This window comes from Chiloscyllium plagiosum, chromosome 7 (assembly GCF_004010195.1).
Source record: "Chiloscyllium plagiosum isolate BGI_BamShark_2017 chromosome 7, ASM401019v2, whole genome shotgun sequence".
Classification (NCBI taxonomy): domain Eukaryota; kingdom Metazoa; phylum Chordata; class Chondrichthyes; order Orectolobiformes; family Hemiscylliidae; genus Chiloscyllium; species Chiloscyllium plagiosum.
The window spans coordinates 14,734,675-14,752,938 of record NC_057716.1 but is presented as its reverse complement, the minus strand read 5'-3'; the positions used below and the strand labels follow the sequence as shown (position 1 = coordinate 14,752,938).

Genomic DNA, 18,264 nt, shown 5'->3' with positions numbered 1-18,264 from the left:
TGGTGAAGGATGCTAGCAGCTAGTGCTCATGGACCTTCCTCATTGTCCAACATGGAGATTGTTCAGAGCAAGGTATGAACTCACTCTGGTAGATGCAATGCTGTGGTTTCCTTGTCACGTTTTCCTGACCATCTAGCTTGTTTGGCAAGTTTAGTAAGTTGGGAGTCTGAATATTCATGTGGAAAGTTGTGGCATTAACAAGGTGTTTGATAAGTAATAATAAAGCATCAGTTGGCACCTGCTCTTTTACTAGCAAGAGTCTCGCCACTCTCCTTGTAAAAAGCATAGAATTCAGAAGTCAGATGACACCAGATTACAGTTCCACAGGTTTATTTGAAATCACAAGCTTTCGAAGTGCTGCTCCAAGCAGTGCTGCAAAAGCTTGTGTAATTTCAAATAAACCTATTGGACTATAACCTGATGTTGTGCGGTTTCTGACTTTGTCCACCCCAGTCCAACACTGACACCACAACATCATGACAAAAGCCATAAAAGATGGAACGAGATAACCTTCACATTGAGATGGACCGCCTTGCACTTAGTTCACTGATTCTGCCACTCATCTCGATGTGGCCCACAATTCTCAGACCCCTGTAAGAATTTGACCGTTACCTATTTTTTAAAATGTTCTTGCCAAGGAGGGAAGTGTATGCAGTAAAGGATTGAGAATATCACGGAAATTTGAGCAAGAACAATAAGCACAAGAAATTGTTAAACTGCATGTGTTGTACGTTCAGTGATACATTGAGCTTAAAGGAAATTTGGTTTTGTTAAGAAATGAGAAACACCATGTGTTCTTTCAGCAAGATCTTGAATTCTGGCATTATGTTTGAGGAACTACTTGTTTCTATTTTTATAATGGATAACATGAGGCCCAAATGGATAGACATTTCTGGAGGTGTGATATAGGCTTCTTCAAAAATAATTACTTGGACAGAGTTGGGATAATAAGTAAAATTCATGGTTTTTCATCGATCAACCCTTTTCTTCCTGATCGTGGATGGAATAGGCTTCTCATTGTGCTGCTATAACTTTAAACATTTTTTCCTTGTTATCACTTCAAGATCATAATTTGTTACATTGTTCAAAGTGACGTTTCTGAGCTAAAACTGGCATAGGTTTAGTTCCTTTACATGTTTAAAAGCTGTTGCTTCTAGCAGGCGGTGGCTAAATGAATACCTCCATCTATTACACCATGCTGTTTTTTTTTAACTAGTTCCAGGGATGATCTAGCAACTGGAGGAGAAAGTGAGGGCTGCAGATGCTGGTGATCAGAGTTGAAAATGTGTTGCTGGAAAAGCGCAGCAGTGGTTGCAACTGTAATCTTTGTGACTTTTAAATTTGCTTGCAGGCATTTTTGATGAAAACTATACTTAAACTACCAAAGATCTTACCCCTACAATTCTGAAAATACTAAAATATTATAATTCTCCATATATTGACTTGTACAAGAAAAGTTCTATAACATGCTGAGATTGATAATTAAGGCAGCTGTCCAGACAATTTTGAATAATGTCTTGAATTATTAGATCAGAAAACTTCAAATATATCAAATTTACCCATTAATTCCTCACATGCTGTATTAGAGACTGAAAAAAAACAAAATCATCTATAACACTTTGATAATGCAAATGTATTTATTTCCTCAAAATGCAGTCAAATTTTAAAAGTATGTACTATGTTATTTCCATAATGACATTGCCATTGCTGCTTTTGTACTTTTTTAATATACTGTTGATTGTTGGATCTATTGCTGGAAAATGAATTAAGTAAATAATTTAAATTGAGGGGCCATAGACAATAGTAATCACAACAAAATAAGGTTTAATATCATGATTGATAGTTATAAATGCAGAGTCCTCCCTTTCTTCTATGTAGTTATAAATACAGTCAAAGACTGATATTTAATTGGAATTAAGCTAACTTTGAGGTGGTGTGAATGGAGCTAGAGACGATAAATTGGATGCAACTACTGATGAAGATAAAAGCATCAATGGGAAATATGTAAAACATGATCAATTGAATTCAGAGGAAATATTACACTAAAGAACAAGTTAGCCAGTAATAGGATACCACAGCTGATCAGATTTGGTTTTCTACTTCGGGACAGCATAAAATTACATTCGGACTAGTTCAGACAAGGTTCGCTAAGTTTATTCCTGGTATGAAATATTTGTCTTATGTGGAAAACTTGAGCAGATTGAGCGGATCCTGGAATCTGTAGGAATGATAGGTAGTTGTATTGAAACATACAAGCTTCTGAGTGGGTTTAGCAAGATAGATGCTGAGAAGACGCTTCCCCTCATTTGGATATCAAGAACTTGGGGCATAGATTAAAAATTAGAGGTCACCTATTTGAGGCAGAGATGAGGAAGAATTTTCTCTCTCTGTTGTTAGCTTTAGGATTCTTTATCCCAGAGAGCAGTGGTGATTGGGTAATTGAATAGCTAAGCTAGATTCTTGGTCTACAGAAGAGTTGAGGGTTATGAGGGAAACATAGGAAAGCGGAGTTATGGCCATAATCAGACCACCCTAATCTTACTGAACCCTAATCCACCCTTGTAAATTTCTATTAGATCTCCCCTCAACCTTCTAAACTATAATGACTACAATCCCCAGATCCTCAACCGTTCATTGTATGTTAGGCCTACCATTCCAGGGATCATCCATGTGAATCTCTGCTGGATACACTCCAGTGCCAGTATGTCCTGTCTGAGTTGTGGGGCCCAAAATTGGACACAGTATTCTAAACGGGATCTAACCAGAGCTCTATAAAGTTTCAGTAGCACATCGCTGCTTTTACCTGTTGAGATAAATGACAATATTACATTTGCTTTCTTAACCACTGACTCAACCTCCAAGTCAGCCTTTAGAGAATCCTGGACTAGCACTCCCAGATCCCTATGTACTTTAGCTTTATGAATTTTCTCACCATTTAGAAAATAGTCCATGCCTGTATTCTTTTTTTCCAAAGTGCAAGATCTCGCATTTGCTCACATTGAATTTCGTCAGCCCTTTCTTGGACCACTCTCCTAAACTGTCTAAATCTTTCTGCAGCCTCTCCACCTCCTGAGAACTATCTGCCTGACTGCATAACTTTGTATCATTGGCAAACTTCGCCAGAATGCCCCCAGTCCCTTCATCCATTATCATTATCCTTCATCATTTATATACAAAGTGAACAGCTGCGGCCCCAACACTGAACCCTGTGGGACGCCGCTTGTCACTAGCTGACATTCAGAAAAAGAACCTTTTATCCCAACTCTCTGCCTTCTATCAGACAGCCAATCCTCGATCCACACCAGTAGCTCACCTCAAACACCATTAGCCCTCACCTTACTCAGCACCATTGGCACCTTATCAAAGGCCTTTTGGAAGACTAGGTAGATAACATCTACTGGGTTTCTTTGGTCTAACCTACTTCTTACCTCTTTAAAGAATTCTAACAGGTTTGTCAGGCATGACCTCCCCTTACTAAATCCAAAGTTAAAAATCACACAACACCAGGTTATAGTCCAACAGGTTTAATTGGATGGAAGCACACTAGCTTTTGGAGTGACGCTCCTTCATCAGGTGAAGGAGCATCACTCCGAAAGCTAGTGTGCTTCCAATTAAACCTGTTGGACTATAACTTGGTGTTGTGTGATTTTTAACTTTGTACACCCCAGTCCAACACAGGCATCTCCGAATCATGATTACTAAATCCATGCTGACTTGTTCTAATCCGACTGTACCCTTCCAAGAATTTAGAAATCTCATCCTTAACGATGGATTCTAGAATTTTACCTACAACCGAGATCAGGCTAATCTGCTTATAATTTTCCATCTTTTGTCTTGATCCTTTCTTGAACAAGAGGGTTACAACAGCGAGTTTCCAATCATCTGGGACTTTCCCTGACTCCAGTGACCTTTGAAAGATTACAACCAACGCTGATTTCTTCAGCCACCTCTCTCAGAACTCTAGGATGTAACCCATCCAGGCCAGGAGATTTGTCAATTTTTAGACTTTCTTGCTTTTCTAGCACTTTCTCTTTTGTAATGGCAACCATACTCAACTCTGCCTCCGACTCTCCTTACTTTTTGGGATATTACTCATGCCTTCCAATGTGAAGACTGACACAAAGTACGTATTAAGTTCTTCAGCTATTTCCTCATCTCCCATCACTAGCCTTCCTCCATCAATTTGGAGTGGCCCAGTTTCTACTTTTGCCTCTCGTTTGTTTCTTATGTATTAAAAGAAACTTTTACTATCATTTCTAATATTACTGGCTAACTTAACTTCATATTTCTCTCTTTGTTATCCTGTGTTTGTTTTTGTAGTCTTCCCAATCTTCTGATTTCCCAGTGGTCTTGGCCACTTTAAAGGCTGTCTCTTTTTCTATGATACATTTCATGACTTGCTTTGTCAGCCATGGCTGTTTAATCCCCCCCCCCCCCCCCCCCCCCCCCCACACACACGCACACACACACACTCAGATAATCTTTCTTTTCTTTGGGATGAACCTTTGGACTGTGTCCTCAATGTCACCCAGAAACTCTTGCCATTGTTGCTCTACTGTCTTCCCCACTAGGCTTTGCTTCCAGTCGATCTTTGTCAGTTCCTCTTTCATGCCTCTATCATTTCCTTTATTTGACTGTAACACCATTGCATCTGATTTTGTCTTCTCTCTCTTTCAAACTGCTGACTGATCTCTACCATATTATGATCGCTGCCTCCCAAGTGTTGCCATACTTTAAAATCTTTTATAAAGTCTGGTTCAATATGTAGCACTAAGTCCAGAATAGCCTGCTCCCTTGTGGGCTCCATCACAAGCTGTTCCAAAAACCCATCCTGTAAGCATTCCATTAATTCCCTTTCTTTGGATCCACCAGCAACATTATTCACCCAGCCCATTTGCATATTGAAGTCCCCTATGATCACCGTGACCTTGCCTTTCTGACATACCCTATCAATTTCCTGGTACATCTTGTGCCCCTATCCTGACCACTGCTGGGTTTTTTGCCTTTGTGGTTCCTCAAGTCCACCCACACAGACTCCACATCATCTGACCCGATGACATTCAGTGCCATAGATTTAATTTCATTCTTAACTAACAAGGCAACCCCGACCCTTCTGCCCACCTCCCTGTCTTTTCGATAAGTTGTAAATCCTTGGATGTTTAACTGTTAGTCCTGAACCACTTCCAACCACATCTTTGTGATGCCTACCACATCATAACCATTCACGATGATTTGGTGCTGTTAATTCATCTGCTTTGTTCCGAATACTACGAGCATTCAGGTAAAGCGCCTTCATGCCAATTTTCTTATCCTCATGATTTACAGCATCTCTAGTAATATATCCTAAGTTATCCTTCCTTTTTGCTTCATACCTAGTCTGCCTTGAACTTAAACCCTGCACACATATTCACCTGATGCTTATCTGCCCACATGTGCCTCTAGACCCATATCACTGCAGTTAACTCTAAACTGCCCTTTGAAATGGCCAAAAAAGTTACCTAGCTCAAGGGAGATGAAGGACGAGCATGAAAAGCTAGCCTTGCTGGTGAAGTCCACATCCTAGGAAAGATATGAAAAATAGGAGAGCAATCAAATTTCTGGAGAATGTCAGAAGGGGCATAGCAAATATAGTCCGCAATAAATTCAATTTGAAATTCAAGAGATACATGAACACAACTAGCCACCAAAAGACACAACCCACTATCAGTAGTTTCTATACATACAGACAAAGAAGGGCACCACTTTGACTGGGACAACACCCACATCCTAGGACAAGTGAAACAAAGACACACACGAGAATTCTTAGAGGCACGACATTCTAACCAGAATTCCATCAATAAACACATCGATTTAGATCCTATCTACCTCCCCTTGAAAAAAGAACCAGAAGTGACATCACCCACCTTAAGAAACCAAGGTCTATAAATAGAGAGGCGGGACATACCACCAGCGCTTCACTGGAGACTCTCACTGATGATGTTACCTAGTCATGGTGACGAAACCTCTGAAAACAAACCTTTGAGCTCAGCGAGCTAACTTATATACTTATCATCAACCTGAGCTACACACCTTCTCAAAAATTGCAGAAACTCCTTGAAACAAAGAGTAGTTGGAATGTGGAACTCACTACCATATTTAGTAGCGGAGGTGAATATCATTGATGCATTTAAAGGGAACCTGTATAAACATAAGAGAGAGTAGAATACAAAGATATAATGATGAGATGGAAGTAAACTGGAGCAGGATTGCGTTGAGAATAAAAAGCACATAACTGAGTGTGGCTGTACATATGACATCATTCTGCCTAATATAATGCGAGAGAGTTTATTTTCGTTAAAATGGGTAAATACACAGTTATTGGGAATGTCCAAAAATCTATCAGGATAAGAAACATTACTGTTATTAAATTAATTACATTGGTTCCTGGCATTTTATAGTCTAGACAGATGCTTAATAAAAGTTGTGCTTACAGCTGCCTATGGTACATAATTTGGCAGAAAGCTGTGTGACTGGTGTGTGGGGATTCACAGGCAAATAGGCTGTTGAACTAATCCATATTTTCAAATTGAGGTTTGCAGTTAAACAAGAATAATTAATGAAAACTAGTAATTCTATAAAAGATAATGGGTAAAATATGCATAGATGATGAACTAATACATTATTGATTCTAACCTACACCTCCACGTAAGCTGGTAATATCTGCTGCAATTGTTGTTTTAGTCCACTACACTATTTAATACATGCCAATGAAAAAGGCTAGGATTGGAGATTTAAGCTAGAATGGCTAAAGCTTCTGCAGCAATCTTCAGTCAGAAGTGCTAAGTGGATGATCCATCTTGGCCTCCTCCAGTGCCCTGCAGCCTTTCAGATACCAGTCCTCAGCCAATTCGATTCACTCCACATGATATCAACAAACGGTAGGAGATATTGTATTGTCCTAATAACATTCCGGCAATAGTACTTAAGTCTTGTGCTACAGATCTTGCCACTCCCCCAGCCAAGCTGTTCCAGTACAGTTTCAACACTGCTATCTATCCGACTGTGGAAAATTTCCCAGTTATGTCCTGTACACAAGAAGGAGGACAAATTAAATGCAGCTAGTTACTACCCCATCAGTCAACCCCCAATCATCAGGATGGTAATGGAAGATGTTACCAACAGTGCTATCAAACAGGACTTGTTCAGCAATAACCTGCTTAGTGACGCCCAGTTTGGGTTCTGCCAGGGCCATCCCGCTGCTGACATCATTACAGCCTTGATTCAAATATGGACACAAGCTGAATTTCAGAGGTGAGATGAGAGTGACAGCCCTTGACATCAATATTCTATTCGACCAAGCGTGCCATCAAGGAGTCCTAGAAAAACTGTAATCACTGGGTATCAGGGGTCAAACTCTCTGGTGGTTGGAGTCATACCTAACACATAGGAAGGTGGTTATCAATGCTGGAGGTCAGTCATCTCAGCTCCAGGACACCTCTGCAAGAGTTCTTCAGGGTAGTGTCCTTGGCCCAACCATCTTCAGGTATTTCATCAAGGCTAGCGTGTACTATCTACATGATGCACGGCAGAAATTCACTAAAAATCCTGAGACAACAATATCCATACCTACCAGAAGGACAAGGGCAACAGGTGCCAGGGAACACCACCACCTGCAAGTTCCCCTCCAAACCACTCAGCATTTTCACTTGGAATATATCACTATTCCTTCACTGCTGCTGAGTCAAAATAGTGGCATTCTCACTAAGGATTTTGTGAGTCAACCCACAGCACAGACTGCAGGGGTTCAAGAAGGAAACTCACCACCATCTTCTCCAGGGCAACTAGGGACAAGTGATAAATGCTGGCTAGCCAGTGATGCCCACGTCCCATAAGTCAATGTTTAAAACAAAAAGCTGCAAGTTTTGTTTTGGCTAATAACTAATACCTTTTGTATAATTGCACAAGTTCCTTTTATATTCACTAGGGACTTTGATTAATACAACATTCCTTTTTTTGGCAGCAGAAGTGTTGTTTCTGCAATAAACCATCCTAACAAACATAAAGTGCAGTTGTGCTCCCTCAGATTCCAGTAATGAAGGCTGTTATTCTGTTGAAATTCTCCAATGATGTCCAAACATATCAAATCATCAAAATGTTGGAATCTCAAGTGTTCAGTTTACCCTTCCTGCTACATTTGCAAAATGGCGACCTGAAATCCTGACTGGAACATTGATTAAAAGAACCAAAAAAAAAAGTTTTTAAAAAATTTGAGTTTTAAAATGTGTGAAGTCGAAATACAAGGCCCTAAAATTTGACCGAGATTGCAAATGACTGCAAGATGTATATAATAAAACTCCTCATTAATATAACCATGTGTGTTCATTGTTATAGCTATCCATCAGTCAACCATATATGATGAAGGAAGCAAACTCTTGACAACAGCCTTAGGCCATAGTCAGCTGTCAACACTGAAAGTTTATTAGTAACAAACTTTCTTGAACTTTGTTTTAATAATTGGAAAGAATTGGGCAGCTATTGCTTCAGCTGAGACATAGTTACTTTTACACAGAACTGAATTGGATTGAAAATTGAGATTGGCAAGCATTAAAAGGAACAGAGACAACATTTTTATGATGTGGAAATTGCCATTTAAATTTAAGTTATGAAAATTAAATGTGATCAAGTTTTGACCATGACTTCTGGAAAGGAACATCTGGCACTCTTATTTATAATGAAATCATACTGTGGACTGGTGTCTTGCATTCAGACAGTTCCCTGGTGCGCAGTTTCACTCCACCTTCATCTTAAGGGATCTGAAAATCATCAAATAACGGGTGCGTCAGTACAAATTTTTTGTTGCATCACACACAAGCCATAACATTAATTTATATGCTCTGTTTATTTCTCAATAAAAATGTTTTCCCTGTTCAGTCTGGATAAATTTGTGTTTGATTAAAGCATTAGATACCAGTGCACCAGAAAAAAACATGCTGTATTGTTTTCTGTTTCTATGCATTTGAAAAAGAATCAGGGAAGTTTTGATTCAACTCAGAGGTGTTGTTTGGCATAGAACATGTTTTTATTTTTATTGCACTTTTCTCAGGATTTCATCAAAGCTCTTAATTCACAGTCAGTGGTGTGTCTTTATGTTGTACATGCATTTCTATCATTGAACACTTATTCCATGTATTTAATTTTCAGAGATGGAGTGCAGGTGAATCGAGAGCTTCAGCAACTGAATCCTGACATCCATGAACAGTACCTTGACCTGCTTTGTCAATATAGTCCACATCGGGTGACAGATTTCCTCAAGGTGTCAGAATACTACAGACTCGAAGAAGCCATTCAGGTACTGCTTAGAATCATTAGTAAAGTGCCGGGAACCAAAGACATGGTGGTTGTTATATGGAAAATTCCTTAGCCAACACAGTTTCACTATTTTTTAAACAAACAATCCAGTTAAGAACATTTCATTGGAAGCCATGAAGTCAGTGGGACACTTTTCCTTACCAGTTATCTATAATATACATTATCCTGGAGGCAGCATTATGGTGTGACTTGGCCTTGTTAATATTAAAAATATTTTTATTCTTATATCAAAAAGCCCTATGTGAGGAATAAGCCTGTAGAAATTTGAACCTGTTAAGAAATGATGATGTCTTGCCAGTACAGCAAATAGTAAAAACTAATACAGCTAATACTCTTGAAAAATTGAGCATAATGGCTATTTGATACTTTTTTAAAATTGCAATCTCTAAATCGGTTCAGTGAAACTTTGCCAGTGCTAACATGAAAACAATGCGATCAAAACCAAAGGATGATCCATTCCGTCAGATTTCTAATCAAATGGGTGATCAATACTGATAGTTTACCAATCAGGCAGGTGGTCCAGTTTGCTCAATTTATCAATCAAATAGGTTATTTGCCCTGACTGATTATACAATAAGTTGGATTTTGAAAGCTAAGCAAGTTTCTTGTGGGAGAAGTGAAAAGTGAGGTTTGAGGAGGGAAATGAGTTACTATTGAGGAAACTTCTGTCCCCTCATCATTTGTTCAAGAGGTTGCCATGTTCTGTTGAAAATGCGCATAGTAATGATGGAATGAGTAAAAAGGGGTTGAATAATTGAAAGGAGAAGTGATGCATGAAGCGGTTGGTGTGAGGAGGAAGTGCAGAAGTCAAGATGTGGACAGGCCACCAACTTGAGTGTCATACCAGTTACTTTTGAGGCTGACTGAAAATTGAGACTTTTTATTTTAAATTAATCACATGAAATGTTCTAACTTGCAAATTGGGGATGAAAGCATGAAATCATTTTAACAAATTGTTCTGCATTTACAGAAACTGGCCACTGGGTGGTTCCTGCCTTTGTAATAAAATGATAAAATAATAAATATCAACAATATTGTACCTCATTAATTAGCAACCAGCTCCACTGAGATATTTTCCATCCTAGAATTAAAATGCAATTTCTAGTTAGTCTTAACACCACCACAGTGTATCTGTGTTAAATTTGGAAGAAAGCCACAGTTAAATTTTAACTGCTTAATATTTGAACTTGATTCAAATTTGCTTTTGCATTATTCTTCTGTTTGTGTTGTTATGCATTCTGACATCCATAATATAAATGACCAAAGGTCAGTGGATGAGCAGGCCTGCACTCTATTTATGTAGAATTTATGTAGAAATGTCTAACACATCCCTGGCATTTACAGAATAATCCAATTTAATCATTCAGCCAATCTGTGTTCCTGGCATGCACCAGACTCCAACTTGGGAGTAATCCAGATGCATCAGTTCTGTAATACTACAAAGATTTTAGTGTAAGTAAAAATGTAAATGCATTTCATGTGTACAAAAGAAAAATCAAACACGATATCCCTTGGATGATTTTCAAGATTCCGGTTGACCATAAAGTCCACTTCTAAGCCATTGATGCTGAGCAATTAAAGTGTTCTCCAAAATTCACATTTGCTATTCATTAATATTCCATGTAGAGTACATTCAGTGGCAACATTGATCATGACACTCAACAAGATTATTCTTATCACAAGCACATTGTACCTTTGTACTGTTAGTTTTTGCTTCCTTTTCCAGAAGACCTTCTCCTGCCTATTTTCTTCTGTTGAATTTCTTCTGTTGAATTATTTTACTTTTTGCTGTCATGGTAACTGCAACAAATGTTCCTTGGATAACAGTCACTGCAGAGCGTGTGAGCTTCGAACCCCAGATTGCAGAGAATTTCTTGCAGACCAACAATGTCCATCCATTTAGAAGTGGCTAAGTCCATAAAACTGTGATGTGCAAGCTTATGGGAGCGATGGTCCCAGGGGCTAGTTAAACTTGTTGTAATTTACAGAAACAAATTTCAAGAAATGAAAGCTTGCATTTATATAGCACCTTTCCTGGCCTCTGATCATCGCAAAGCACTTTGTGATGGTAACTTATTTTTGAAGTGTAGTCACTATTGTGATATAGGAAATATTGCAACCAATTTGCATACAGCAAGCTCCTATCAACAACAAAATGACAAATGTCCAGATAAACTTTTGAGTCATGTTGTTTGAGGAGTAAATCTTGACTAAGGTACAATGGGACCTTTGCTATCTAACTGAGAGAGGAAATGCAACAACAGTTTAATGTCTCATTCCAAAGGCAGCACCTCCACTGTTGTTGCACTCCCTCAGGGCTGCATTGCAATCTCAGCCTAAATTATCTTGTGCTCTAGTCTCTTTGACTCAAAAGGTGAAAATGCTATCATGTATATGGTAATGGGCACTTTCTATATCTGAATATAGACTGGAATAATTGTAGTGTAAAGGGTTGAGCGGAGCAGAACTTCCTAGAATTTTTTCAGGCGAACTTTCCTACAGCAATATTTTTCCAGTTACAATAGGGAAAGCAGGCACCTAGATCTTGGAAATGAGATAAGCCAAGTGGATCAAGTGACAGTACTGGAATATTTATGGAGCAGAGTCGAAGAGTGTGGTGCTGGAAAAATACAGCCAGCCAGCCAGGCAGCATCCAAGGGGCAGGAGAATCGATGTTTTGGGCATAAGCCCTTCATCAGGAATGAGGCTTATGAGCCAAGGGGCCCCCAAGGTTGGGCAGTCTGCATTGTGTCATAAGGTTTAGGCTGGCTGTGGTAAAGGACAAAGGACGTTCAGAGTAAGAATAATTAATTACTGGGAAGGCAATTTCAGTAGGTAAGGACAGTAGAACTCAGCTAGTCATTTGGACAGAAAGGTTGAAAGCCAGGACTGCATATAGAAGGTTCAGAGGGCAATTGACAAAACAAATAAGAGAAGTAAAGAGAGAGTATGAGAAGAAACTGTCAGCTAATATTGAAGAGAATTGAAAAGCTGACTTTGGGCATGTAAATATTAAAAGAGTGGTTTAAACAAAAAGTACAGTCAATTAGGAACCAAAAAGGAGATTTGTGCACGGTTACAGAAGGCATAGCTGAGGTATTAATTGAATATCTTGTATGTGTCTTTACCAGGGAAGATGATGCTGTCCACGTCATGTTGAATACTAAAAAGATATAAACATTGATGATGAGAGTAATTGGATAGGTTCTCTGTTTATAAAGTAAATAAAGCATTGGACCATATGAGAATACTAACGGAAATGAGAGCAGAGATTTGGGAGGAGCTGATCGCTATTTTCCAATCTTCCTTAGATTCAAGACTGGTACTAGAGCACTGAAGAATTGTAAATATTCCATCTTTGTACAAAAAAAAGGATCAACTTTGGTGGTGAAACTTGAATTTGAGACCAAATCAATAGCAGTTGGGGAAATTGTCAGTTAAGAAAACAAAATCATCATTGATTTTAAGGGCAACTGATGGTATAATTTTTTGATGAAAGTTTCAGAGAAACTTAAGAACCCAGATGCTGTTGATGTAGTGTAGATGAACTCCTAAAAGGCATTTTCTGCAGTGCTATACAACAAACAGATATGCACAAAGTTATAACTCGTAGAATAAAAAGTAGTAGTAATATGGATGCAAAATAGGCCGAGTAGTAAAGAACAAAGTAGTGGTGAATTTTCTTTTGGACTGGAGTTGACCGATCGTCTGTATGCAGAAGTCTGCTGTTCCACATATATGCACAGGTACAATTACAACATTTGGAGATGATTCAAGGCTTGGAAGTATTATGAACAGTGAGGAAAAAGTGTAGAACTTCAAAAGGATGTAAGTTAGTGGAATGTGCAACATTGTTTATGTGTCTAAAGGCTGGCTAGATAGTGGCTCTGGCTCCAATTGACTCTTTTTAGCAAGATCCACTCCTGGTGGAGTCTCAAAGCTGGCCATATGAAGAGTGAGGTTTATCGCAAGAATCTTGTTAATGGCTTCATGTGATCCCTATTCCTTGATCTAAAGAATATGTTTTGGTAGCTATTATTCAGGGATGTTGCTCCACATGATGTGTTTGGATGTGATGTGTTAAGATGTAATGTGGATTGAACAGAGCACCTTGGAGTTGCAAAAAGGGTCAAAATGATTTTTGAGAGTTGGAGAGTGTGTTGTAGATTTGTTTAATTATGTTATACATCTCAGTCAGATCACCCTTTAATATCTGTACTTTGAAGAATGAGACCTATGAAACCTGTTTTTGTAATTTAATCCTTTTAGCTCAGGGGCATTCTGGTGAATTTGCGCTACACCCACTCTGAGGCGATTATGCCCTTCCTGAAGTATGATACACAGAACTGAATTCAGTTTTTTTTTTATGTACAGTTGGAATTCATGGAGTACTTCTGTTTTTGTGAATTGGTTTAATTTTGAAGGTAGCTGACAAGATGCAGATCCATGCCGTGGGCGGCACGGTGGCACAGTGGTTAGCACTGCTGCCTCACAGTGCCAGAGACCCGGGTTCAATTCCTGCCTCAGGCGACTGACTGTGTGGAGTTTGCACATTCTCCCCGTGTCTGCGTGGGTTTCCTGCGAGTGCTCTGGTTTCCTCCCGCAATCCAAAAATGTGCAGGTTAGGTGAATAGGCCATGCTAAAATTGCCCGTAGTGTTAGGGGCAGGGGTAAATGTAGGGGAATAGGTTTGGGTGGGTTGCGCTTTGGTGGGTCGATGTGGACTTGTTGGGCCGAAGGGCCTGTTTCCACACTGAGTAATGTAAGTCTAAGTAAGTAATCTGTTCCTTTCAGCACACATGTACAGCTCACCTAGGAAGTCTGAACATTGACCCTCCTCCCATTTAAAAATAAGTCTTCCTGTGGTTGCGTTGCAAGTAACATTGAGTCAGAACAGGGTAAGCATTGTTAGCATCTCGGTGCCTAACACTTGATCTATGAATCAAGAGCAGATTGCAAATGTAGCCAACATTGTATGATCCAGTTGAGATAGTATTTCCATGGAAGCTATTTGTTGCTGGAGGTTTAATTTGACGTATTTCTTACTTAGATTACAGAGAAGCATAGACTTCATGAAGCCTCGGCCTACTTACTGGAGAAGAAGGGAGATGCGCATGCTGCCTTTTTTGTCCTGCTTGAGGTATGATCATTACATCCTATTCAGAATTCTTCGTAAATCTGCATTTTTTTCAGGCAGTTGCAGGTGCAATCACTAGTTGGTATTTAATTTAAAAATGAAAGCGGGTCAAATTATAGATATTTTATTCTTGCCCTTCCAGAAAGAGAAGTTGCTCTTTGAATGTTACAATTTATTTTAAAGGCTGAGGCCAGATTTTTATTTTGCCTCTTCGCTTCAAGGAACTTGGCTTTCTGAGACCATTTTCTCCAACAGAGACTCAGGCGAGTTTTCATTTGTGAGAATAATATCACTTCAGAAATTTTAGGAATTGAGCTTCATTTTGTTCTGACTGCATCCTCACAATGCATTAAAAAAAAACAAATTATATTCTCTGAATATGTAAATGAGTTTGTTATTGCTATAATGCCTGTGAAAGTTGAATTTTCTATGTCTGCCTGTGCGCATGTTTGAGACAAAAAAAAACTGCAGATGTTGGAATCCAAAGTAGACGGCAGGAGGCTGGAAGGACACAGCAAGCCAAGCAGCATCAGGAGCGGGAGAAGTCAACGTTTTGGGTGTAACCCTTCTTCAGGACTTAGGGTGGGTGTAGGGAGCGCTGCAAATAAAGGGGCAGGTTGAGGCAGGGTAGTGAAGTGGGGAGAGGCGAAGACAGTTGGAGGGTATGACCTGGTTGGTCAATGGGAGGAATGAATCCAGTTGGTGGCAGGGAGCAGCGTTAGTGAGGAGGATGGGCTGGGAAAGGAGTCAGGGGATAGTGAGGGAGGTTATTTGAAACTGGACCACTCAATGTTGAGTCCTCCGGGCCGAAGGGTGCCCAGGCGGTAGACAAGGTGTTGTTCCTCCAACAGGCACTGTGATTTGTTTTGGCACTGGAGGAGGCCAAGGATGGTCATGTTGGAAAGGGAATGGTTGGGGGAATTGAAATGGGCATTTGGTCTCCCTGATGTAGAGAAGACTACATTGGGAGTACCTGATGCAGTAAACTAGGTTGGAAGAGAGGCAGTTGAACCTCTGCCTCACCTGGAAGGACTCTTTGGGGCTCTGGATGGAGGTGAGTGGGGTGGTGCGCTGGCAGGTTTTGCATCTTTTCTGGTTGCAGGGGAAGGTGCATGGGGGTTCGATGGTGGGGATAGCATGAACCAAGGACCGTTGAAGAGAATGGTCCTTGCGGAAGGCAGAGAGGGGTGGGGAGGGGAAGATATTTTTGGTGGTGGGGAATATTTGGAGTTGGCAGAAGTGAGGATGATGCGTTGGATGCAGAGACTAGGTAGGTGAGGGCAAGGAGGACTCTGTCCTTATTGCTTTGGGGGGGGGGTGATTTAGAGCAGTGGAACAGGGAATGGAGGTGCTACAGTGGAGGGCTGTCTGGGTGATGGACGGAGGGAGGGAAAAGGCGTTACTCAAAATAGGTGGACACCTGGGACGCTCGCAAGGGGAATATCTCCTCATCCGAGCAAATGCGACAGAGGCGGAGGAATTAGGAGAATGGGATGGAGTTCTTGCAGAATACTGGGTGGGGAGGTGTAGTCCAGGTAGTTATGGGAATCTGTGGGTTTGTAGCAGACATTTTAGCTGCCAATATGGACAGGAACCTGTTTCTTCTATCTTTGTTTATTGAAGAGAAATGGAATTAACTTTTACACTTGAAAGCTCATATCGTTTTTGATCTTAATATAGTTAGAGCTCAGGCAACAGCCTTGTGCCATTCTAATTTCTACCTCTTTTGTTGATTTTCTTTTTTAATTTTCATGTGCCTAACAAATGGGTTTTTACTTTACTGTTTTACAACTGGCATTTGATGCTATCAACTCTCAGAATAACAGAATTATTATGGTGCAGTGGGAAGCCATTGTGTCCTCACTGGCTCTTCACTGAGAAATATGACTTTGTGCCACCCTCCTGCCTTTTCCTTGGAACCTTGCACATTGTTTATGTTTATAATCATCTAGTACCCTCTTGAATACATAGAAACAGAAAATACGAGCAGTCTTAGGCCATTCAGCCCTATTAGCCAGCTGCACCTTTAATTATGTTCCTGGTGATTCTGCTTTTTCCTCATATCCTTTGATCAATTTGAGCTCATGAGCTAAATCCAACTCTTTCTCGAAATCATCCAGGCCTTGACTGCCTTCTGTGGTAGTGAATTCCACAGGCTCACAACTGTCTGGGTGAAGAAACTTTTCATCATCTCAGCCCTAAGTGGTCTACCCCATATCCTTAGACTGTGACCCCTTCATCTGGAATCCCACGTGAACGTCATTTCTGCATCTACCCTGTTTCTCCTCGATTGAACCTACCTCCGCCACATTTCCAGCTAGTGCAACACAGACCCTGACAACTGATTATGTGAGAACGTATTTCCTCACATTGTATTTACTTCTTTTGCTGTCTACATTTACTTAATGCCCTCTCCTATTTGATCCATTTGAGTAGGGACAGTATCTCTCTAACTACACTGTCCTAAACCCTCATAAAACGTCTCTCAAATCTCCACTTGGCCTTCTCCACTTGAAAAAAAATACAATCCCAGCTTCTCTAATATATCTTCATACTTGATGTATCTCATTGCAGAACCTCATCTGTACTCTCTGCGATGCCTTAAAGTCCTCCCTAAAGTGCCATAGCTGAGGTCTAGCTTGTGTCTCATTCAAGATCAGCATAACTTCCTCCTTGTTGTATGCTTTGCCTCTACTGATAAAGTCTAGTATAATGTATGTTTTATTAACTGCTCTCTCCAGCTCTCCTCCATCTTCAATATTTTATGCACATATACACTCCTATCTCTCTGCTCCTGTACTCCATTTTTTTTAAGCAATGTTTTTCATATCCTTTGTACCATACTGTATCACCTCACATTTTTTGGCATTGAATATCACTTGCAGCTATCTGTTTGCTTACAAATTTCTTAGAGGCCTTTTGAGACATAAACTGTCCTCTTTACCTTTTACAGTGCCTCAATGTTTTGAATTGTCCACAAACTTTGAAATTAACCCCTGCACACCAAAGTCTAGATCGTGAATGTACATCAGGAAATGCAAATATCTCAACGCCCATCTGTGGGGAGCTCCATTACAACCTTCCTCCAGTCCAAACATTGTCCATTAAGCATTGCTATCCATTTTCAATTACAGTTAATTTTGTGTCCCTGATGTTGTCATCCCTTTTATTCCATTAGATTTGACTGTCCTGTCATGACTTTGTATCAAAAGGCTTTTGGAAGTCCATGCAGACAATTTGAACCTACGTCATGAACTGTGTAGAATTACTTGAGAGAGATAGTTGGATATAGCTTTCCCTTAAGAAATCGAGACTGGCTTTCCTTAATTAATCCAAATTTGCCCGTGTGATTATTAATACCATCTTGAAGTTTTCTTCAACGTTAAACTGACTGGTCTGTAATTTCTGGGCTTATATTTGAGCCCTTTTTTGAGCATAGAGTCTTAGAGATGTACAGCATGGAATCAAACCCTACAGTCCAACCCATCCATGCCGACCAGATATCCCAACTCAATCTAGTCCGACCTGCCAGCACCCGGCCCAAATCCCTCCAAACCTTTCCTATTCATGTGCCCATCCAAATGCCTTTTAAATGTTGCGTTTGTACCAGCTTCCACCACTTCATCTGGCAGCTCATTCCATACACGTACCACCCTCTGCGTGAAAATGTTGCCTCTTAGGTCCCTTTTATATCTTTCCCCTCTCACCCTAAACCTATGCCCTCTAGTTCTGGACTCCCCGACCCCAGGGAAAATACTTTGTCTATTTATCCTATCCAT

General features: G+C 40.0%; 1 protein-coding gene across 6 annotated transcripts in view; it reads left to right on the top strand.

The window, feature by feature from the left end:
• The window catches only part of vps8 (VPS8 subunit of CORVET complex), a 555,322-nt gene that overhangs the window by 222,020 nt on the left and 315,038 nt on the right, over window positions 1-18,264 (top strand). For all 6 annotated transcript variants that reach the window (XM_043693080.1, XM_043693078.1, XM_043693079.1 and 3 more), the window contains 2 exons: window positions 9,181-9,328; window positions 14,399-14,488. In XM_043693080.1, coding sequence (XP_043549015.1) covers window positions 9,181-9,328; window positions 14,399-14,488 — 238 coding nt within the window. The remainder of the gene's footprint in view (window positions 1-9,180; window positions 9,329-14,398; window positions 14,489-18,264) is intronic.